This window comes from Perca fluviatilis, chromosome 17, assembly GCF_010015445.1.
Source record: "Perca fluviatilis chromosome 17, GENO_Pfluv_1.0, whole genome shotgun sequence".
NCBI classification, from domain to species: Eukaryota; Metazoa; Chordata; class Actinopteri; order Perciformes; family Percidae; genus Perca; species Perca fluviatilis.
In genome coordinates, this window is record NC_053128.1 from 36,217,964 (window position 1) to 36,242,954 (window position 24,991).

General features: G+C 40.8%; 2 protein-coding genes across 2 annotated transcripts in view; both read left to right on the plus strand.

Annotated features, from left to right (window-relative positions):
• Positions 1 to 5,830: 5,830 nt before the first annotated feature.
• LOC120545287 (deoxyribonuclease-2-beta-like) overlaps positions 5,831 to 24,991 on the plus strand; it is a 41,882-nt gene continuing 22,721 nt past the window's right edge. Inside the window, exon 1 of the mRNA XM_039779493.1 lies at positions 5,831 to 5,897. The gene's annotated coding sequence lies outside the window, so the exon portion shown is untranslated. The remainder of the gene's footprint in view (positions 5,898 to 24,991) is intronic.
• Positions 10,337 to 18,949, plus strand: LOC120545323 (cell-death-related nuclease 7-like). Its single transcript, XM_039779577.1, has 7 exons — positions 10,337 to 10,370; positions 12,109 to 12,296; positions 15,600 to 15,681; positions 16,155 to 16,316; positions 16,401 to 16,582; positions 17,829 to 17,888; positions 18,887 to 18,949. The coding sequence occupies exons 4-7, from the start codon at positions 16,163 to 16,165 to the stop codon at positions 18,932 to 18,934; spliced, it is 444 nt and encodes a 147-aa protein (XP_039635511.1). The 5' UTR covers positions 10,337 to 10,370; positions 12,109 to 12,296; positions 15,600 to 15,681; positions 16,155 to 16,162; the 3' UTR covers positions 18,935 to 18,949.

Sequence of the window (24,991 nt, forward strand, 5' to 3'; positions counted from 1 at the left end):
AGGGGAGGAGCTGCTGTACTCAACATTAAACAGCAGGGTCTCACTGCATTTACAACAGAGCTGTTGTCCCAAACTGTTCTCTAAGAAGTAACTGTTGAGTGACTAAACATGAAACTACAAGAACAAACCAAACAGCCATTACATCACAGAGAATTTGTTTCCAGGAATTACAGCATTTAACATATAAAAGGTGATTACATTTAATTTTTCTTATGAACATAATGCTAAATAGAGACTATAATAAAACACATTTGATCACCAAGTGAATACTTGTTTTCTACACAGCGCTGTCTGCTCCTCAGTGATTCTAGTTCATCTGGTTCTTTTTGAATTATTTTAGGCCTTTGTTATTTGACAGGATGGCTGAAGACATGAAGGGGAAGAAAGAGGAGTGACATGCAGCAAGGGGCCACTTGGTCGAGGTCAAACCTGGGCAGCTTTAATACGAGGAAATAAACACTATATATATGGCGTAGCTCTACCAACTGGGCTATCCGGTATTCATCTAATTCTTTGATTCTTTAACTTTACTGCTGCTAGTTTACAAACCTGTTTTACTTCCTTTGTCTTTGCAACACATTCTCACACCAACTTCATTAAAATAAGGGCCGATTCGGTCAGACCTTTCTCCTTCTTATTGTGGTAAAGTCTCGCTAGCGTCTCGTAATAGCGATGCTGGAGTTTGGAGTTTAGGAGAGATGGAGCTGGGTGCGTGGTTCTGTATTCGGGAGAGGAAAAAGAAAAAGCGGCTCCTATAAAGCCAACCGGTCTCTTACCAGTACAATAACCTTGGGTTGGCCGTTACATTAGTAATACGCCAAAGTCAAATTCTTCGTGCATTACATACGCGGGGCCTCGAAGGAAGGGGGCGGTGCGTTTTACTATACGCAGCTGGCGTCACCGCGTTGGTGTTATCGAAGAACAGCATCACACACAAGACATAGATAGCAAGTTGGGTTGAAAGCAATGCAGGGAAAGGCTTTGGTGACACGGAAAAGTCACGAAAACACACTAATAGCGGTTGGTTTCACGGAAGAAATAAAAACACAATATGCATGGTTGGGTTTAGGAAGAAACATCAAAACTGCACTAATAAGCGGTTAAGGTTGAAGACTCAAAACACACTTCATGGACGGGTTTGAAAGAAACATAAAAAACATAATAAACGCCCGGTTGGGTTTAGGGAAGAAACATCAACAATAAGCGGTTGGAGTTTTGAGAAAATCAAAAAACACAATAAATGGATTTGGGTTTGGGAAGAAACATCAAAAACACGCTAATATAGCGGTTGATTTGGAAGAAACATCAAACCTACACCAATAAGCGGTTGGGTTTAGAACTGCCCGCTATAATAAACGGATTTAAGTTTGAGGAAAACATCAAAAACCTGCAGCTAATAAACAGTTTGGGTTTAGGGAAGAAACATAAAAACACTATCGCGGTTGGGTTTGGAGAAAACATCAAAACACACTAATAAACGGTTGGGTTTAGGGAAGAAACATCAAAAAACACCAATAAACGGTTGGGTTTAGGGAAGAAACATCAAAAACACACCAATAACGGTTTGAGTTTAGGGAAGAAAACATCAAAACACTTCAATAAACGGTTGGTTTAGGAAGAAACATCAAAAACACACCAATAAGCGGTTGGGGGAATTCACAACCGGTTGCGTTTAGGGAAGAAACATTGGGGAAGCTTAAAAAACACAACAAAGTCGCAAAACGCCACATAAACAGCTAATAGCGGCCTAACAACAGAAAAACACAGGCTGGAAATCGCCACCACGGGATGCCAACCCGGGTCTCTCCCGGATAAGGCCTGTATTTTACCCATCCACCACTCCAACCAACCTATCCGGTCCCACGTCCCTTTATACTATACGCGTGGTTTCCATTACTGTCATTGGGCTATGCCGTGATATCTGCTATCGCACAATTCCACTTTAAGCGTACACATTGCACGTATTTCACAGGTGTAAACCCGTTATTTGTGCGCTTCTCAAAGTAGAGTGGGCTCATAGCGACTCCAGCAAGCGGGGACGACGCCTCGGTACAAGATCCATCACTGTTACGACCACCGACAGACGCGGTGTACGGCCCTCCCCTGATTTGTGTACGTTCGGTGCACTGGAGTTTGCAAGCTGGCCGTGGGTATGAGACAGCGGGGAACGTTGTTTCTTGCTACTTCTAAAGAAAGGACCCACGGGAGAGCCTCCCGTCTCCCTCGGTGCTCTACTTCTATTGGATAGTACGCTACGCGTTAACGCGGATTCAATTGCATAAAGATGGGCATCGGCGAGCTCCTGGACCCCGCTTCATTTTTCTAAAATGTGCGCTGCCTTTAGAATACTGCGTGTAGCGTTGAAATAAACGCGTCCTATAGAATAGAGCGGAGACAGAGCGACGGCGCGGTTCATTTTCAAACGGGGGCCAGTTTGCCAGCGACGATGACGAGCTCAAACGCTGCGCGACAAGAGCGGGGCGAAATAGACAAGAAGTCTGTTTTTGTACAAATGCTGGCGCGTCCGACAAGCCAGTATGTGAAAGGGGCGGGTGTGACGTCGTCCAGTGACATTAGAAGAAAATAATTCAAGATGAGCGCAGACATATACTGTACATATCTGTAAGTTTGGCATTTTATCTCATATATTTTATTACTTTTATCGAAAATAAACACTTTTCAAATCAAAAACATCATTCTTGTGCCTAACAATACCTCTGGAGTAACTTTTAAGACCGGAGAATTTCTGTTTACTGTTGCCAAGCAACCAGGAGTAGGCTAGGCACGCCCAGGAGGCCCACAAGAGAGTGCATGGCTCTTTAGTAGCTAATGGGACTGGGGGGTTACATGCGGAGACGGCCGCAGAGTGAAGCGGCGTCAATAACGGAATCGCGGAGGATTGGGTTTAGGAGAAAAACACCGGGGAAGGACGGCCTAAAAGCCGGAAACAGCACGCCGGAGGAATAAACCCAAATCTGATGGCTTGTGTGTGTCTGTACAGCTCGAGCAGCAGATGACGATAATAATAACCTGAATAACCTGTTCCTCAAGTCAACCAGCAGCCTCTTCTTCTTCGTTGGGGGCCTGCAGCAACAGGTGAAAGGCAGAGCCGTGCCACTGCATGAATCATGGGGGTGCTGGGAGGACAGTGTAGTACATGTTCTAGAACAGTTCAGGGGGGTATTGATGTGAGCAGCAACAATATGAGCCCCTGATCTGATACCCAGACCACTGCTTCTATTACTGATGCCTCAAAATCAAGCACAAGTACTAACTGCTGCTGCAACTCTTTATGGATGTTGTCTCTGTTTTGGCCTCGTTTGGGAAGCTTGTTTCGCTGCCCCAATCACAAACACTCTACCAGAGCCGCATATTTTACATAAGAAGAGCAAGCTATAATTCTACATAAATATGAAGAAACACAGACACGGTTTTACAGGCAAAACACAATCAGTCGCTGCTTCCTGAAACAGGAAGGAAAGCTGGCAAAAATATGCCAACGCTGTAAATGTTTAAATCACAACTCTTATCAATATCTTCCCCATCAGTCAGGACCAAGATCTGACCATAATTACACTGGTGCTCTCCATTATCGTTCATTGCTTAAGCCTTTTATTTCAGTTGCAACCCCGGGTGCAGGAAGAGAGATGCATGTGGGAGGAAATAAAAATATATAAAACATAATTTAAACCGATGTGTCACATTGCAACACACGGCTCAACAAGCCCGACAAATAGCCTATAAAGTAATTCCCCTCAGCTGAAAATCTATATCTTTCAGAAAAATACCCATAGCTTTCTCGCCAATGGCTGTCAAAGAAAAAGGTCATTTTGACATCAGATTTAAAACAACTCTGTCCCACACACTTATTGCTAGTGTTGATTGGTTGAGCTAAGTTTCCTGACCCTGATCTACACAGAGAGTCAAAGACCAGCAGGGTTTTCATCACTGAAGGAAAGTGTTTCTTTAGTGCAGCACTGAGAGATTATATTTCATGTGTGCTCATCTTTATTAAAGATGACAGTCAGACCTCAGTGTGCAAACAACTGATCCTGTTCATTGTTTACTTTAAGTCTCTTCCTGTGAAGTTAAACAATCAGAGGCAATGCCCAACATGTTCTTTTTTAGGATGCATGACGTGTAGTTCTGCTGAATTACATTTCAGAATCTTTCCTGGTTACATAATATTGGTTAGCTTGTACAGTACAGGCCCAAAGGTTTGGATACACCTTCTCATTCAATCGTTTGCTTTATTTTCATGACTATTTCCGTTGTAGATTCTCACTGAAGGCATCAAACTATGAATGAACACATAGAATTATGTACTTAACAAAAAAGTGTGAAATAACTGAAAACATGTCTTATATTTTAGATTCTTCAAAGTAGCCACCCTTTGCTTTTTTGATAACTCTGCAAACCCTTGGTGTTCTCTCAATGAGCTTCATGAGGTAGTCACCTGAAATGGTTTTACCTTCACAGGTGTGCTTTTGTCAGGGTTAATTAGTGGAATTGTTTCCCTTATTAATAAAAAAGCAAAGGGTGGCTACTTTGAAGAATCTAAAATATAAGACATCGTTTTCTAACACAATTTCTGCCAAGTACATAATTCCATATGTGTTCGATTCATAGTTCTGTGCCTTCAGTGAGAATCTACAATGTAAATAGTCATGAAAATAAAAAGGAAGAGATATTGAATGAGAAGGTGTGACCAAAGTTTCTGGCCTGTACTGTATGTGCACATTATACATTCACATGGTATGTTTATATTGTATTATTATTATTATTATTATTATTATTATTATTATTATTATTATATTATGGTATGTTAGCCCAGGGACTACAAGTGGAAATTAGCAATTGTTGCTATAACCTGGCCCAAGAAATATTCTCTTGTTTAACAAGTTTAATGTTTATTTGTGCATTGTCCCTTTTTCAAATTAATCAATTTCCATTCCAGTATGCTGCACTAAACTAGCCAACATTATGTAAAGAACATTGACTGTATTTCCATCTGAAGCAGAATTAAAATGAAATAAACACTGTGAGATGAAACCATAATTGAAGTCGCAGCATCTCATACATTTGAATGCTTCTAATTGCTTGTTTGTAATTATTAAAGTAATAAATGTGTTGATTGTCTTGTGTATATTGTATTCTTTTCTATTCATGTTGTTTTAATGTAAAGCACTTTGGGTTTACTTGTAATGAAAGGTGTCATACACAATTAAATTGACATTGTTGTTGAAAGGTGCTATATGCAAATTTCTGGATTGTGCCAAAAGTTAACTTCCTTGTTGATTTTACATTCATAGAAAGGGTGTGAGTTTAACAAGAAGTAAAGGGAGTTTACTTACTGTAATTTCCAAACCATGTGATGTGCGCGTCCCTCCTCCCTCTCTGCAGATATATAAACTGGTCTCTGCCTCCTCGGCATCACAGACCAACAACACAGACCAACAACACAGACCAACAACACAGACCAACAACTCAGGTAAGAACACTGAAATGAAAAGAGCTGAATTTAAATTAAGAACAGTTTCTGAGATTGTGTCAATGTTTTTACTCAGAATCCAATAATTAAAATGAATTTTTTTCTTATTTTTTATCTTTAAAAAGCATATAAAGACAATATCTGTGTTTTTTGTGATTTAGCAAAGTGACCATGAATCATCTTTCAGTTTTAGGTGTATTTTATTAATATATTTGACATAATTAATATATATATATATATATATATATATATATATATATAATTAATAAGTGAACATGCTATATTACTCTTCATATGACTCATTATTTTCTTTCTTCAGACCAGTGTCTGTAGTCACCACGTCACCAAGCTTCAGGAACTTCAAGATCCATTTCTCTGGACCTCTTCCTGGGTTAACCAGACACAGGTATGGATCACAGGTTGGATGGTTCTAAATCAGTCTGTATTCATGTTTAATAGATGGCAATTGATGTGAAATGTTTAATGATGTACTCCTTAATATGTGCCATATGGAATAATGTGATATGCTATATGTATAAATATGCATAATATCCAGTCAGTTTCACTCAAATCTGATATTAAAGATGCCACAAACACAAACAGCAGCCAGCAGTTTACAATAAACTACTAGAGAGCGCCTGGGTAGCTCAGCTGGTAGAGGGTGCGCCCCACATGTACAGAGGCTCATTCCTCGCTGCAGCAGGTTCAATTCTGACCTGCGATCCTTTGCTGCATGTCGTTCCCCCAAATCTAAGCTGTCCTGTCAAATAAAGGCCTAAAAATGCCACACACAAAAAAAACATGTTAACTAGAGATGTAACCGTGTGAATGAATGAAGTCATGTTAAAAAAAATACCAACTGGGAATTTATCAAAAACTGATGAATGTCTGGTACTAAAGTCAGGATTTTTAAATGTAAGACATTGACTATCAGGTGAAGAATGTTAATAGTGTTTGTCCCCTAAAAGCCAAAATCCTCACTAATTAATTACTTTAAAGTGCCCATATTATGAAAAGAATCCCTTTTTCTGGGATTTGGGGAGTTATTTTGTGTCTCTGGTGCTTCCACACACATACAGACTTTGAAAAAATCCATCCCTGGTGTTCTGAGTGAGATCTGGTTTCTGAATGTGTCCTGCCTTCAGTCTCCTGGTGAGCTGGTCAAAATCTGCACGGCTTTCTACAGCACAGTCGAGACGCCTAGGGGGCTAACCGTTAGCATGCTAGCTCGTTCTCAAAACAAAAACACTACTACAACAACACACAAATTCACCCTAATCTCCAAAATAAATTGTATAGAACTACTTCCATGGCCCTGTTCTGCAGGTATTCCTCGTTTAGAAGAAGTCTCCCAGCTAATCCTGCCTTGCACTGACTGAAGTTAGAGAAACAGCTAGCTAGCTCATGTAGTCTTACCTAGCTACTGAGCATGTAGTCTTACCTAGCTACTGAGCATGTAGTCTCACCTAGCTACTGAGCATGTAGTCTCACCTAGCTACTGAGCATGTAGTCTTACCTAGCTACTGAGCATGTAGTCTTACCTAGCTACTGAGCATGTAGTCTTACCTAGCTACTGAGCATGTAGTCCTTACCTAGTTGCTGAGCATGTAGTCTCACCTAGCTACTGAGCATGTAGTCCTTACCTAGTTGCTGAGCATGTAGTCTCCACCTAGCTACTGAGCATGTAGTCTTACCTAGCTACTGAGCATGTAGTCTTACCTAGCTACTGAGCATGTAGTCTTACCTAGCTACTGAGCATCTAGCTACTGAGCATGTAGTCTTACCTAGCTACTGAGCATGTAGTCTTACCTAGCTACTGAGCATGTAGTCCTTACCTAGTTGCTGAGCATGTAGTCTTACCTAGCTACTGAGCATGTAGTCCTTAGTTGCTGAGCATGTAGTCTCACCTAGCTACTGAGCATGTAGTCTTACCTAGCTACTGAGCATGTAGTCCTTACCCTAGTTGCTGAGCATGTAGTCTTACCTAGCTACTGAGCATGTAGTCTTACCTAGTTGCTGAGCATGTAGTCTTACCTAGTTGCTGAGCATGTAGTCTCACCTAGCTACTGAGCATGTAGTCTTACCTAGTTGCTGCAGGCACATGTAGTCTCACCTAGCTACTGAGCATGTAGTCTTACCTAGCTACTGAGCATGTAGTCTTACCTAGCTACTGAGCATGTAGTCTTACCTAGCTACTGAGCATGTAGTCTTACCTAGTTACTGAGCATGTAGTCCTTACCTAGTTACTGAGCATGTAGTCTTACCTAGTTACTGAGCATGTAGTCTTACCTAGTTACTGAGCATGTAGTCCTTACCTAGTTACTGAGCATGTAGTCCTTCCCTAGTTGCTGAGCATGTAGTCTTACCTAGCTACTGAGCATGTAGTCCTTACCTAGTTGCTGAGCATGTAGTCTTACCTAGTTGCTGAGCATGTAGTCTTACCTAGTTGCTGAGCATGTAGTCTTACCTAGTTGCTGAGCATGTAGTCTTACCTAGTTGCTGAGCATGTAGTCTTACCTAGCTACTGATCATGTGCGACTTCCAAAAAAGATGTTACAGAAGTTAGGAGGTCTCACTCTGTAACTAAAACAAAGACCTGAACACAGGGTGAAAAGAGGAGCTGCAGCAATGTGCAGTACAACAAAAATATGGTGTTTTTGAAAATTAAACCATGTAATCCTATTCTGGTACAACCTCTAAATACAATTATGAACCTGAAAATGAGCATAATATGGCCACTTTAAAAACCTTTTGTAATAGCGGTAAATAAAAACGGATAATGTGAACTTCAAGCTCAGTGAATGTGGAGGTGTAACTGTTGCTGTAATTGTGTGTTTTAGGGAGTTATGTGGAGGATTTTCCTGATGGTCAGTGAATGTGGAGGTGTAACTGTTGCTGTAACTGTGTGTTTTAGGGAGTTATGTGGAGGATTTTCCTGACGATCTGTCTGCTCTGCTGGAGCCGGCGCGACAAGTCAGAGAAGTGAGATGCAGAAACGAAAGTGATGAAGCAGTGGACTGGTGAGACAACACTCAAATACTAGATTAATTCTCTGTCTGTATTTGTCCATGTTTTACAGAGAGTTGAACCTGAGCCAGGCCAACAACGATAGCAATGATATCACATCTATACAGATATATATACTATACACGATATATATACTATACACTATATATATATATATATATATATATATATATATGTGAAGTCTAGGATCGAATTTAAAATCCTCCTCCTGACTTACAAAGCTCTAAATGGTCAAGCACCATCATACCTAGAAGAGCTCTTAGTACCTTATTGTCCCACTAGAGCACTGCGCTCCCAGAATGTCGGGGGCTACTCGTGGTTCCTAGAATCTCTGGAAGTAGACTGGGGGCCAGAGCCTTCAGCTATCAGGCTCGGCTTCTGTGGAACCAGCTTCCAGTCTGGGTTCGAGGGACAGACACCGTCGCCACATTCAAGAGTAAACGGAAAACCCTCCTCTTTGACAAAGCTTATAGTTAGGGAGTGAGGAGTTGCAGCCGTCCACCTAACCCGGCCCACCTGCTTCTCCCGTAGTTAGTTATGCTATTACAATTCTAGACTGCAGGGGAGGCTGTTTCCTTCCTATGACACACTGAGCTGCTCTCTCTTTTCTACTTGTTACTTCTGTATGCATCCTGTCCCAGAATTGCTTGTTACGAATCTAGCTCTGGGGAGTTTTCCTCGGAGTCCTTATGTTTCTTCTTAGCAAAGCTATGCTCTGTGATTCTCTGCAAATCCCCGGCGCATCCTGCTGCATCCTGCTTAAAATAAATAAATAAAATTGAATTGAAATTATATATATATATATATATATATACACATACACAGTCATGGCCAAAAGTGTTGGCGCCCCCTGACATTTTTCCGAAAATCATGTATTTCTCACAGAAAAGTATTGCATTAACACATGTTTTGCTATACACGTTCATTCCCTTTGTGTGTATTGGAACAAAAAAAAAAGGAAAAAAGCAAATTGGACATAATTGCGCACAAAAACTCCAAAAATGGGCTGGACAAAATTATTGGCACCCTTAACTTAATATTTGGTTGCACACCTTTTGGAAAAAAATAACTGAAATCAATCCGCTTCCTATAACCATCAATAAGCTTCTTACACCTCTCACCCAGAATTTTGGACCACTCTTCCTTTGCAAACTGCTCCAGGTCTCTCATATTGGAAGGGCGTTTCCCAACAGCAATTTTAAGATCTCTCCACAGGTGTTCAATGGTATTTAGATCTGGACTCATTGCCGGCCACACTTCAGCACTCTCCGCGCTTTGTTGCCATCCATTTCTGTGTGCTTTTTGGAGTATGTTTGGGGTCATTGTCCTGCTGGAAGACCCACGACCCAGCTTTTTGACACTGGGCCCTACATTGCGACCCAAAATCCTTTGGTAATCCTCAGATTTCATGATGCCTTGCACACAGTCAAGGCACCCAGTGCCAGAGGCTTGAATGAGAAAAGCTTGAAGAGCTTGAATTTCTTTGGAACTTGTTTGGGGCTGCTTATCCACCATCCGGACTATCCTGCATCCTTTCATCAATTTTTCTCTTCCGTCCACGTCCAGGGAGATTAGCTACAGTGCCATGGGTTGCAAACTTCTTGATAATGCTGCACACTGTGGACAAAGGAACATCTAGATCTCTGGAGATGGACTTGTAACCTTGAGATTGTTGATATTTTTCCAAAATTTTGGTTCTCAAGTCCTCAGACTGTTCTCTTCTCCTCTTTCTGTTGTCCATGCTTAGTGTGGTACACACAGACACACAATGCACAGACTAAGTCACCTTCTCTCCTTTTTATCTGCTTTCAGGTGTGATTTTTATATTGCCCACACCTGTTACTTGCCCCAGGTGAGTAAAGGGTAAAGGAGCATCACATGCTTGAAACAATCTTATTTATCCACAATTTTGAAAGGGTATATATATATATATATATATATTTTAACCGTACCGTTGGTCATGGCCAAGTTACTGCAGAACTTAAAGTGCTCATATTATCCTTTTTGGCTTTTCTTTATTGTGTTATATATCTTTTTGGTGCACCTTATAGGTTTACAAAAGTTAAAAGCCCAAAGTCCCCCAGAGGGACCAACTGCTCCAAACAGCTCTATTGTAGTCCAGCCTTTACTTCAGAGACAGACGTGGTCACTTTGTAACCACGTTATAATGCTCGCCTAGCTGCTAGCATGGCAGCCCTCATACTCTGCTTCTGACTGGCTAGTAGTCCTTACCTAGGTACTGTCAGGACACGCCCTAATACTCTGCTTCTGACTGGCTAGTAGTCCTTACCTAGGTACTGTCAGGACAGCCCTAATACTCTGCTTCTGACTGGCTAGTAGTCCTTACCTAGGTACTGTCAGGACACGCCCTAATACTCTGCTTCTGACTGGCTAGTAGTCCTTACCTAGGTACTGTCAGGACACGCCCTAATACTCTGCTTCTGACTGGCTAGTAGTCCTTACCTAGGTACTGTCAGGGCACACCCTCAAACTCTGCTTCTGACTGGCTAGTAGTCCTTACCTAGGTACTGTCAGGGCACCCCCTCACACTCTGCTTCTGACTGGCTAGTAGTCCTTACCGAGGTACTGTGAGGACAGCCCGCCTCATACTCTGCTTCTGACTGGCTAGTAGTCCTTACCTAGGTACTGTCAGGGCACCCCTCACACTCTGCTTCTGACTGGCTAGTAGTCCTTACCTAGGTACTGTCAGGGCACCCCCTCACACTCTGCTTCTGACTGGCTAGTAGTCCTTACCTAGGTACTGTCAGGGCACCCCCTCACACTCTGCTTCTGACTGGCTAGTAGTCCTTACCTAGGTACTGTCAGGGCACGCCCTCATACTCTGCTTCTGACTGGCTAGTAGTCCTTACCTAGGTACGGTCCGGCTAACAAACAAATGCTAACCAAACCCAGGGAGGCTCGCCGTAACGCGTGAGCCAGAGGTTAGAAGAGTTACACAGCTAAGTAACCGGTAAACAAATACCGACTAGCTAGACAGAAGAGCAGTTCACCTTGACCAGGACACTGCTTTCAAACTGTGTTAAAACAAGGTAAAACTTCTCGCCAAGTACTTGCTCAGCAAATCCAGACTGGATCAGGAACTACATTCGACAACGTAGTACGGTAACGGTCCGTCTGTGAACTGTTTAGCAGTTAACCAACCAAGCTAGCCCAGAAGCTGAGGGAGCTTAGAATAGTTTCTTCACGGTGATTATATGAGGGGCTGGCCCTAGCACAACTCAACCTGTCTATCACGGACAGACGTGTTGCCACTGACAGTGAAACAACGATGAAGTTAGAAAAGAACTGTCCCAAGAGGCCTGTTCTTGACCGTCTATGCAGCATAGGATACAGTGTCCTCCGTCACTAAAGCCTTCAAACGTTGCTGCTGTAGCTTTATCTGCACCAACGCTACCGCCTGGTACACAAGACATACAGGCACAAAATAAAGCTAACTTTTTAATATATATATTATTATTATTATTAGTAGTAGTAGTAGTAGTAGTAGTAGTAGTAGTAGTAGTAGTAGTAGTATAGTATGTCTCTGTCCTCTCTGCACATTGAGGTTTCTCTTCTCTACTCATCATCAGGTACATCATCTACAAGAGACCGGAAGACCCACAACGAAAAATACAGCACTGAGGGTTTGGAATATATTTACATTGATTCAACTGGGAAGAAGAAGGAGACCTCTAAAGATCACAATAAGCTCATCAACAATCCTGACGGTGTCCTGGCAAACACACTGAAGCACATTTTTAAACCAAACATACAATTGGTGAGAATCATGTTTAAACTGCAGCTGTTTCTATTTCAATAAAAATGAATTTTGATTCAAACTGATGGACTGTGACGGGCGCATAGCTGCCGTCACGGTGGCGATACGCTACCTAGTTTAGCTCACAAAGGCTGAGTTTAAATGTTGCCGTGTATATTTTGTTAGCATGTCAATATGCTCTGTTACGTATTATATGCTCCGTTTCAAATCATCTGTTAAACCACATTCATTTGATTCCATACAGTAATCCCGTAGCATTCTTGTGCACATATTTACAGCTAATACTGCGGTGATTTCTAGGCTATAGCTATATTTATCAATACATCAGATTCTGTTTAAAACCATATTGTTTGTCACAAACATCATTTATAATAATCACACAACACTTACGTCTATGTTAATTTGCTGTTTATTTAGTTTAAAAGTTAACAGGATAACTTGTAGTCTTGGTGGCTTACCGGCGTCTGCTCTGTTGTTGTTAAAGGAAAGTTTGCGGCGGATGGTGAGTTTAAATGACGTTACTACATCCGGGTTAACAGGAAATTATTGTAATTTTGAGTAATTATTTATTTTGTCTGTCAAAGTCTTTGGTGGCTTAGTGGAATGTTTTGGTGAGTCAGATATAAATCTTCGGTAAATTTCTAGCCTACTAGATCTGTTAATTTTGGCTGATTGTAGCTTTTTGTTGTCTGTTACGCCATACCCTTGTATTTTATTTGGGGTTGGTATCTTCCAATTCCAGGGATGGCTACAGGCCTATATAGACTGTCAGTTTCAGTTGCTCGGGGGCGCTAGAAGGAAGGACGTCAGTCTGTGAAGGCTCTGGGGACTAGTGCAAAAACCCGTCAAACTTGCTATACAGCTGTAACTTTGTATTGTTTAATAAGTTTTGACTCTCACGTCAATTTATTTTATTTTTTGTGGAAGTATATATTTTTTCCCTCTTTTTCTTTTTTTCTTCTTTTGGTTTTGTTAATTGATTATTTTGCCTATGGGCCTTAATTTGGGACAAGTATAATAAAATCCCATCCTTTTGACACCACTTTTGATTCCGTCTGAGTGTCTACATCTGCTCACGACCATTCTGTTGCATCTACCCTCAACATGGACTAATTATAATAGGGAAAACGATTTTCTGAGCTTTGAACTTCAGTGACAATGGCAACCAACTTGCCGAATGCACTTGAAGGCAGCTTCATTTCACACAAAAAGAGTGGGGGGAAAGCGAGAGTGACAGTCACCTGTTGGTACACTCCTGGGCGGTTCAGTGCTAGCCGTATTTTTTTATCTTCATAGTGTAGCAGCGATAGAGGCAGTGCTGTTTCCTGTTTCCTGTTAAGTTACGGGACTCGCACACCGGGATACGGACAGAACCGAGTCGGATAGCGTCACATATTGTCCTCCAGAGGGTGTCATCGGGTTGCCTTTATCCAAAAGTTGAATCAGTCTCATCTTTTAGCTACAGGAATTCTAAATAAATGGAAACACCTGCATTATTGTAGGACTGTCGCGAGTGACGTAAAACGCAGTGTGTGTGTTGTGTGTGTGTGTGTGTGTGTGTGTGTGTGTGTGTGTGTGTGAGAGAATGAATGCTCAGCCAGCCGGTGCCTGACTGGATTGCCATTATGCATGGCTGTAACTACCATGTTACTATGTTAACCTTTATCAGATCCCCTGAAAACGCCCCCCCGGCTGCTACAGTAGTGGTTAACAGACCATAGATGATCTGTGGTCCGTACAGATCAACTCTCACGGTTCAGAACGCATGAGAAACACAGATCAATTAAAAAGTTTAACCATAAGAAGTGTGAAATCTATTTTTACTGTCGCTGTTATTCAAAGTAGGCTGAGAAATCTCTAGGAGGGGTTGCTGTGAAAATATACAGGCAACGAAATGTTTCGTTCACCTGAAAGCGTGCATGTTAAAATCAGGTGCTAAAACCACCGGTATATACAACACCGTATAGCAACGCGAATTTCAGTGCCTCATTTCTCGGACACTTAAAGAGATGGTTCGGAGTAATTTACCCTAGGGTCCTTTGCACCATGACCTCGAGCCAAACACCCCCAGAAGATTTTTTCACCTTGGTTGAACATTGGGAGAGTTAGCTAGAGTAGCGTTATGAGCTGAATAGCTAGCGCGCGGGGCTAATGGACCCACGTTTGTATCTTGTAAGTTACCCCACTGATAATGCCGAAAATACCAACGCGTACTACAGTAGTACAAACAGGTTATGTACTCATAAAACGATGGATTGGAAAGTTTGTAAGTACACCAGAAGTTTATGAACACTTGCCTGCTCTCTTCAGCTCTCTGTTGCTGCTGCTGCTACCTGCAGTTAGACGAGTGCTTAGGGCCGGTCTATAAATTACTACACCGAAAAAGAGTTATAACCAAAATATTTATTCATTCAATGATTAAATAAGGTAATGTCTCCAAACTTACCTCAATTATTACTTGTCTCCTGCTAGTTATACTACAGCACTTACTTTAAAAAAAAAGTTAAATTAATAAATATCATTTCGGGACATTATTAGTGGGGTCATTTACGAGATACAAACGTGGGTCCATTAGCCCCCCCGCTAAGCTACCCAGCGCTAACGCTACTCTACGCTAACTCTCCCAATGTTAGACCCAGGTGAAAAAAGCTTCTGGGAGGGTGTTTGGCTCGAGGTCATGGTGCACAAGGACCCTAGGGTAAATTACTCCAACCCATCACTTTAAATGCCTGCTCTGCTCTGCTGCTCGCTGCGCGTCACGCCTGGTTAACACCAACATTACACTTGGCAGCAGGTAACGTTAGCCTAGCGTTAGCTAGCAGCTGGATTAAACATGGTTAAAGGCTGACAGCTAAAGTGCGTAAAGGTGAGACTGGAGAGGATTCTAACAGCGGGATGTACAACCGTCTGCAGCCGCCGTTGTCGTAAAAACACAGACATGACTAAATGGGCGTTCACTTGAAACTGATAAATCTCATGGTGCATTCAAAGTTATTGGACAAAACAATTTCTCATCTGATTTTGTCGCTCAACAGCACTTTCCTGGTGCTAAGTTATATTGTTAATAGTTATTGTTAAATTGTTCCCCCTTGTTTTGTGCTGATCCAAAAATCCGATCCGTACTGTGATCCAGATCCTTACAGACCTCAACATTTCTTAACAAGAATGTGTCCAGAAAGCATGTTGCGTTGTTGTATTTGATTGGCAGCGGTAGATTTGTACCTTTCTGTTCCCCTCTTTAGACATCCCAATAATTAAAACATCATAATGTTTCTTCTGTTTATTCTGAATCATTTATAGCCCCCCAAAGACTTTGGATTCATCACCTACAACGATCAACCTCCAGATGGAAAGGGTGCTGGCTGTAATTTCGGTCACAGTAAAGGTGTAGAGAAAGCATCTCTCTCACAGGAAACATCTCTCTGAACCTCCATCAGGTTTTCATCACAGAGGACAGAGTCTGATCAGTGTGATGTCATACTTCTTGTATGTAATCACATCAGATTTCTGTTGTATTAATAATGATTTTTACTGGAATTGTTGGGTCTTTGTAAATTATAGAGTGTGGTCTAGACCTACTCTATCTGTAAAGTGTCTTGAGATAACTCTTGTTATGATTTGATACTATTAATAAAATTGAATTGAATTCCTTCAGCTTCTGTCTTTGAATCATTTGAATGAGAATCTGTGTTTACATCAGATCACAGTGACGCATAAAAGCAGAGTGACTCATGCTGATAAAAAATTCTAAAAGTAACATCAGAGCAGCAACAGAGCTAGTTAGTTTAAAACATTCAGGAAATCACATAATTTTAAACAATCTTTTTGCCATTATCTGTCTATCTGTTGATGTTTCAGGAGTTGTGATGATGGATAAAACCACAGGAGTCTGGCTCTCACACAGCACACCACGATTCCCTTTCACAAGAGATCAAAATGATTTCTACCCTGACAGTGGAGCAGCGAATGCTCAGACATTTATCTGTGTAACATTCAAGTACGACCAGTTCAACAAGATAGGTAATATTAGTTACATCTTTATATTTATGGTCTTATGGTTGATTTGAATATGATGTTAATGGTGTCTTGTTGTACTATTTGAAGGTCAACACCTGCTGGACATCAGAGCTTTCCCGTTTGATCATCAAATTCCAAAAGACACCAATGCCAACTTCCATAGAGTTATACAGGTTACAGAGAAGAACAATTCACCAGGAGGAGGGAATCCAGGAGCTGACATCAGATGCAGGAACACCGTTCGTAGCTTTGCTAAAAACAGTATACAAGTAAGGGACTGTTCGTTTATTTATTAAGGGAGCTACCGGAGGAGTTTTGGGACCTTTAGCCAAAATAGACATGACCCTCCCTCGCCAGTTAAAAAATTTCTATGATCCTCCAACATCATTTGGAAAAAAGGAATAACCCTCCCCAACAACTTATCAAACCTTCTGTACTGGTTTGCCTTGGCAAAGATATACAGATTCCCATTGTTTTTTACAGCCATGACATACGTGACTAAACCTCTGCATTCTCATCCGCCATCCCACTCCTCTGTTATGGTGTGGGGGCCCATTTCAGTAGATTTACTCACTAACGTTGTTGTGGAAACACAATAAGCATGGAAACTAAATGTACACTTCCTGCATTACTGCATTACTTCAAATACTAAGTTACTCCTCTAGTAAAGTAGTATTTGCATGAAATAAAACAATAAAACATTGAGACCATTCAGCAAGGCACTCTGGGTAACATTCTACACACAAGCTGGTTGCTATGGACTCGTCACTAGGCTTCCTCCAATTCGCCATTTAAAACAAGTGGGAATAAATGTATAAAAGGCCAAATCTACACAAAACCCGCATAATCAATTATAAATGACAAACTGGGCATTTAGGAAACCTTAATTGCAACCATGTCACGGTAAGATGTCCAGACTAGCAACAGTCATTTTCGTTTTTACGTCCTGCTGCATGCATCATCAGCCAGGAATTTTTTTTACTAAAACAGTATATGAAGTCCCCTGTGGACTGAAAAATGTTGGATGACCCTCCCTCAACAAAGAATAAAAAAACCATGACCCTCCTTTATTTTCTCCGGTGGTCCATTCCATAAATACCGAACGGTCCCTAAAATATCTGCATGATGGTTTGAATCAGATTAACTAACTTAGTTACAAAGAAAAGAGACATTTTTACTGTGGAAATCAAATGTTATGTGAAATAGTTGAGAGCAGCTTGTACTGTAGTTTAACATCAGTGTGTTTATCTTAATGATTGATTCCACTGGTTAGATCTGGTTACATTTAAATGTGTGGAGCTGCTGAAGATCACTGACTTCATGCTTCAATAGTCTTCAGAAAGGACAACCTCCCAAATGTTCTTATTAAAGAGTCAGAGACTCAAATGAAAAAGTCTGTCAGTGTATTTGTCTGTAAATGTCAGGGACATTATGGGCTGTAAACAAAATACCAATGAACCCCTGCCTAAGATGTGAAGATGACACAAACTGATTATTCTACTGTTTGTTTTTCAGAACCTACTACAACAACAACAACCTATAGAAAGGACTCACTTAAGGACTCAAAGAGATTTGGTAACTATATGTTATTCTCAGTCACTAAAAGTGTTTTAAACTCAACATTTTCATATATTTCACCAATTAGAGCTTAAATACTCAAACATTTACAGTTCCCAAGTATTCAATAATCTTCAAGTATTATTTTCTTTAACCCAACACCAATGTGCAGAGTGTGTAAAAACCTACCATCAATGGAAAGATAAACTTTTGACTCCAAGTGGAACAGATTTATTAATTAGCTTATTGTTACATCAGACTGACCACATGACGAGGTGTATGTATGACACGCGCCATTTAGACAGTGGCGTGTATGTCATGTTGTCATGTTGGTCACATTGCTGAATGTTGAGGGAAAAGTGTGATATAAAGGATGTAGAAAACTGAGGGGCTCCCCTTGTTTATCTTTCTCCTCCTCCCTAAACATAATGCAAATAAATTCTATGCTGCATATATAAACATCTTTGTTGACGTTGACCTCTCTCTCTCTCTCACTACTGGAGTCGAGCTGACGTTAGCTTGTTAGAAGCACGGGCGGGAGATGTTTTATTTTCTATCCTGACAACTGATTGATTTAGGGTCCAAGCTTTCTCACCATGTCTATGGATTTATGATAAAACACCATTAAGCCCAGTGTTATTATAAATCAATATGTCGGGCATACAGCACACACTCCACGGTCAAGAGAGTAACGAAAAACTCTGTCGGTAAACAGCACCTGTACTGTCGTAAATAACATCCACATCACACAGAGTAAACTGTAAAGTCACACAAACAGACAAAGACTATTAGTGACGTTACAGGATTAATTTGATCCCAGCGAAAGAAAAGGTAATTTTAAACCTTTTAAAAAGTTTTTTCAGAATATAATATATAAGAAATATAAGGGGAGGTGTTTAGTTTGCTTGAGTGTGTTGTGCAGTCTCCTACAGTATTTAGTGTAACATCAGTCAGCATTGAACTGTCAGGATGTAATCAGATTCTGTACCATGACTCATGTGTTGTTGTTCTTGCAGTTGGAGATCTTTACCTCGATATTGCAAAGAACTACACGACTGGTGTGAGAGTCCAGACCTGGGGCCGCCAGGATTACCGTGAAGATTCCTACTGCGACCAAAATAAACCTCAAGTGATCAATATTAAATCTGTAAAAGCTGATCTGGGTTATGGGGAGGTTAAGAGGGAGGTTGAGTGGGAGGCTTGTAATGATCATTCCAAGTGGTGTGTAGCTACAGATGATGATAATAATAATAATAATAATAATAATGATTTGATCTGTATCGCTGATGTAAACAGAGCAGTCAGCCAATACGAAAGGCCGGGGGGCGGACTGTGCTTTATACATGAAGAGGCCAGTAAACTATTTAAAGGTCTTATTGGTGGAACTAAGAATTGCCCTATCGGTGGCTCAAAGCGCCCGTCCCCCTAGCACTTTACAATCCTCTAAGAAAACTAAAACTAGCACTTCAAAGCCGCCTCTGCCACTAACACTGAACCTGACTGTGATAAATAATGATTGATCAGATAAATAAGCCTCTTCTTGCCGTCTACATTGTTTTCAGTCCTGTTTTTTTTTTTCTTCTGTGTTTGGGTCTGTGTGTGATTTGGTTTATCATTTTGAAATCATAATTTGACACACTGTATATTTCTGAATCTATAGTTTAATACAAGATAGGGTGGACAGAAATATAAATAACTTCAAGAATTCTAATCACCAATTGTGAGTGTTAATGAGATGTAATAAGTTAGTAATAAGATACCAGAAGGTGTCCTGATATATAAAAATATTTAATAAGGTGGAGGTGAAGAAACAGAGAGAATCTGGAGCTTTAGAAATAAACTTTAACAAACACCAAACATAAATCTATTAAGAAGGTGTAGAAACTGATGTTAAGAGGTATCAGGATGAGGAAGGTGGGGGAATAGTTTAAGTTTGGATATTTGGGTTTATGTAACAGCACTGGGATAGTTGTTGGAGTAGTTTACTAAATATTGATTAAGTGATAATGTTTCAGAGCGGTTCAGTTTCAGAGTGTTTCTGTCGGCATGTTACGGCCGGTTAGTTTCACCGCTCAGTTAACTGCTGCGGCACATTAGAGCATCACTGCTGTTGCTATGGTTACCTGCAGTTTTTAAATACCTTTAGACCAGCCAATCACAGACCAGTGTTTGCTTGACAACGGAAAAATTATCTAAAATGTCTGTTGTATTAAAAAAAAAAAGTGTGATTAACATTTTGACTCCATTTTTTAAAAAGAATAAAGGTCAAAAAAAGAGAGAGAGAGAGAGAGAGAGAGAGAGAAAAGAGAGAGAGAGAGAGAGAGAGAGAGAGAGAGAGAGAGAGAGATGAACCCTAACTATAACACCAGATACTGAATGGTGTTCGGACCCCTCCGGACCCCCAATACAGTAAATCTGCACATTTTAGAGTGGCCTTTTATTGTGTCCTGCCTAAGTCACACCTGTGCAATAATCCTGCTGTCTAATCAGCATCTTGATATGCCACACCTGTGAGGTGGATGGATTATCTGGGTTTATAATTTGGTTCAGTGCAGATTCATAAAATCCAATTATTGATCTCTGTCTGGATCATATGAAACTAGAAGACTTAATTTATTGTGATTGGTTTAAAGAAATGCCAATAACCCAGAGCACGTCTTCCTCCATTCCCGAATGCTGTGTGAGCATTCGGAAAAACTACTGCTATAATGATCAGATTTACTCATTATTATGGGGGTCAAGCGCACTTTAAATTTGAAAATTTATCAAAAAAGGGATTTCGACTATCAAAATCAGAAGCAGAATCGGAGATTCCCCAGAATGCTTTTCTCTCTCCATCGCCTACTGGTGCACATCTGAACAACAACAACAACAACAACAAAAACAGTGTAGCTTAGCAGCTGGGGCCTGTTTCACAAAACCAAGATAAGGGGCGGGATTTTCCCGTTATCCTGGATGAATTTAGCCTTGATTCGGTTTCCCAAAGCGGAGGCACATAAATCACCATGGAGATTTATTCTGTGCAGCTAGCCTGGTCCCGACCAGGCTAACAGCCAGGCTAACAGTTAGCCTGGTTGGGGGAGCAGGCCTAACAGCCAGGATTTATTTAATCCTGGAGCCTTTTCTGATCACCCAGCAGTGGTTTTACCCTGTTGTTATCAGCCTGGATTAAAATACAACAGGTGCTTATTGCTGTTCATTTAAGTACTGTTATTATTTAAAGTTGTGACTATTAAATAAATATTTTTATTTATAATTATTAATGTGACAGTCATTGTTACTGTTATATTGCTGTATGAAGACTGCTGTTCATATTGTTGTTAGAAGTTTGATGAATATATTATGGCAGTTGTTGAGATAATTAGAAAAGGCTGATGAATTTTCATATGTGTTTTAAATGAAGTCTGTTACTAAGGGCAACACATACAATGCTGTACATTTCTATAGTTGACCAATGCACCTTGAATTATTTTAGTTGATTAATTTTTCTTTTTATTCTTTAACAATAAAGGATCATGTATGTTCCACTTCCATGTGCATTGAATTTAGCATTCTTAGCACACAATTTGTGTTGTCCAGTAAACTGGGACTATAATTTGGGAGGATTGTACGATTTAAGAACATATCCTAATTGTACAATCCTCCGAAATTATAGTCTTAGTTCACTGGACCAGTAACTATCTAGTGATGTAGGCTACTGTACATTCATGGGAGAGGACACCTCAGTGGTTTTTGACCTTATATTTGGGGGGAAATAACAGATTAATATACTCTGTTCCATTCATGTTTACAGTGTGCATGAAATTTATCACTTAATTATCTTCATAGTTTCTAGATTTTAGAGTCCAATTTCTTTAGTGTCTTTATTTTCTATGTCCATATATACAGGGACAAGGGCATATAATATGTAGAGAAGGAAACTCGTCCTCTATTAAAAAATGAAACCGAGAAAAAGCGTGACAGATAATAGCGGACAGACTGATTGATAGTCTAAAAATGTACATTTATGAACTACTGCTCTTAACTGAAACCATTCAATGAGTCACTGTCATTTGCAAAAACGAACAGTTGTACACTTTGCATTAAAAGCGAGCAGTGGAAGTTAATATGACTTAGGAAATTTATATTTTAGCCCATGAGAGAGAGGGAGGAACAGAGTGAAAGAGATATTTACTGAATCATATTCTAGCGTTGTAGAAAATTGATCTTCATTGTAAATTTCCTGAGTAACATTATCTTCTGCTTACTTTTAAGGCAAAGAGTACAACTGTTAATTTGTGAAAATGATTAGTATCTTACTCCTTGGATGGAATGATTATGACGGTTTTAATTCAGAGCCGTGGTCAGTTAATGTATATTTTTAGGCTACTTACGCATTCAGTCGGTCCGTCATCGTCTGCCTCGCTTTCTCTCGCTGTTTCATTACAGCGGCCGTGTTTCTTTTCTTTTATATATAAATAATGTGTTTCACGTCATCATACTTCCACAAGAAGCTGCTGCTCATTCTGCATAAAGTATGAACAATGCGTATTCTCCATTTTGGCATCAGTAAATCTCAACGGTCTTTTGAGGAAAGCCGTTGACGCGTATCTATCTGAATTAGTTCAGCCTGACTCGATCTAGTCTCTCCTCCTCAGCCTGACCTAGTCTCTCCTCCTCAGCCTGACCTAGTCTCTCCTCCTCTGCCTGACCTAGTCTCTCCTCCTCAGCCTGACCTAGTCTCTCCTCCTCAGCCTGACCTAGTCTCTCCTCCTCAGCCTGACCTAGTCTCTCCTCCTCTGCCTGACCTAGTCTCTCCTCCTCTGCCTGACCTAGTCTCTCCTCCTCAGCTCCTAGTCTCTCCTCCTCAGCCTGACCTAGTCTCTCCTCCTCTGCCTGACCTAGTCTCTCCTCCTCTGCCTGACCTAGTCTCTCCTCCTCAGCTCCTAGTCTCTCCTCCTCAGCCTGACCTAGTCTCTCCTCCTCTGCCTGACCTAGTCCCTCCTCCTCTGCCTGACCTAGTCCCTCCTCCTCAGCCTGGCTTGGCCTTCGGTAACACGCCAAGCCAGGCTCCACAGAAACTAGCTCAAGCCTCGCTTTATCAGTTATCCTGGATTTATATATTCTGCTTTTTGTGAAACAGGCCCCTGGTAGCATGCAGCTAAAGACACTATTTTGAAATGACGCTACAACACATTCCCATTAACATTTTTTTTTTTTGAGTGTTCATGGCCCTCTGGTGGTCAGAGTCCAGAGCTACACTAACACGTTTTCATCAAGAGGAACAAAGCAGACAACAAAGCCTCTTTTTCACCTCAGATGCCTGAAGTACTTTTGGCTACCTCAGCAATTACTTAAGAACTTTTACAGAGCCACCACTGAAAGTATTATTACTGGGAATATAACAGCTCGGTATGGAAACAGCACTCAGCAAGACCGTAAAGCCCTAAAGAGAGACGTTAGATCAGCGACGTAACGTACCACCAGGAGTGCACTACCCAACCTAGAGGAAATATACATCAGGAGAGTAAAGTCCAGAGTACAGAAAACCTCCAGAGATCCCAGTCAGCCCAACAACTGTCTCTACTCTGCTCTACACTCTGGGAAACGTTAAGCTGCCTGAGGGCCAACACAGGGAGAATGAGGGAAACGTTTTAATCCCCAAGCTATCCAGATTATGAATGAGGACTGTAGCAGGAGCACAAGCATGTTGGAAACACCTCATGCACTTTAGACATTTATGTCCTTTATTATTTACACATTGCACAGCCATGGAGACAGTGGACAAAGCATGTCACTACATATACTCTGTATAATTGTATGTGACTAATACATTTGAATTTGACTTTATAGTTTCTTTCTGAATGATTCAAACTCTAAAAGTTGACTCTAGAAGCCCTTTGTCTGAAACTATCAACACTTGTGGCCGATGCATTTACCAAGTGGTTCAAACTAGACTTTGATCTACACTTACTTTATCATTTCATAACTCAGAACTGTAGACCTTGGTCTCTACATGATGTTGCCAGTTGCCTTTCAGATGAGTTGAAACATTAGAACAGGTAGAACACATTTGGTGTGACAATGATGGAGGACAATATCTACTGAAGAGTGGTACCACATGTTCTTCGTAGCATTGCTAAACAACAGTCAGTGTTGGGATAGGGTTTAATATTTTTCCCGAAAATGAGATGAATCAGATCCGGGAAATAGACAGCCCATATTCTGGGAATCCCAGGAGATGGCTGTGTTTTTGTTTTGTTTTTAGCCCATGTAATGTATTGATATCATTCAAATATGCGTTCCCAAAATCCCAAACTGATATTTTTGACATTTTTAGGACTAAAGAACACAGTTTATGTCCATCATCAACACAGTTTGCAATGATCAATTCTGCTGCGTGATCAAGTTGAGGGCGTGCCACCAGCGTGACATCTACTGCAGTGCTAATTATGAAATGCCAGGTGGAATGTCTGAGACTTGTCTTCTGAAAATCTAGGCACCCTTATATAAAGAGGATGTGTAAGTGGCTGCAAACGGGGAATAATCACTCAAAGTTAACCAAATATTTCTTTTCGTTCTCGGACGTTTTGAAACTTTCGGTGGGTTTCTTCGGGAACTTTCTCACGCTGAGATTCTAAATGTCTGCACAATCCGGTTGTCGACCCCCGGAACACCTTATAAACCGGTCACACAACTTGCACTGACCGGTTTCATCGTCCACTCTTTCAAAATTCTCCCAAACAAAGCTGGCCGCAGACATCATTAGCGGAGCTAGGTAGCCCAGCTGCGTAGTGCGCTGTGTAATGAACTTCTTCTTCTTTAATGAATTAATGTATTGAGCCTGTATAATGATTTAGGGAGCCTGTATTACCGTAGCTACCGTCACCTGCATCAACGTTACCGTGTGAAAACAATAGACACGCACTCCTTGCATTTTTTTATTTTATTTCCTGTCATAACCTGTCCCAGGAAACGGGAAATGGTTTTGATCAGATTTCCGGCAATCCCATTTCCGGGATTAAACCCTAGTTGGGAATGACACTTTCAAAACGTATTTCGTTACAGAATACTGAATACATGCCCACAAATGTAATTTGTAATGTATTCCGTTACGTTACTCAATCTGAGTAATGTATTCT

Coding starts and splice junctions, on each gene's coding strand:
- LOC120545323 (XM_039779577.1), top strand. CDS start 16,163: ATGATGGATAAAACCACAGGAGTCTGGCTCTCACACAGCACACCACGA. Junction 16,317..16,400: donor CGACCAGTTCAACAAGATAG/GTAATATTAGTT, acceptor TACTATTTGAAG/GTCAACACCTGCTGGACATC. Junction 16,583..17,828: donor TTGCTAAAAACAGTATACAA/GTAAGGGACTGT, acceptor TTTGTTTTTCAG/AACCTACTACAACAACAACA.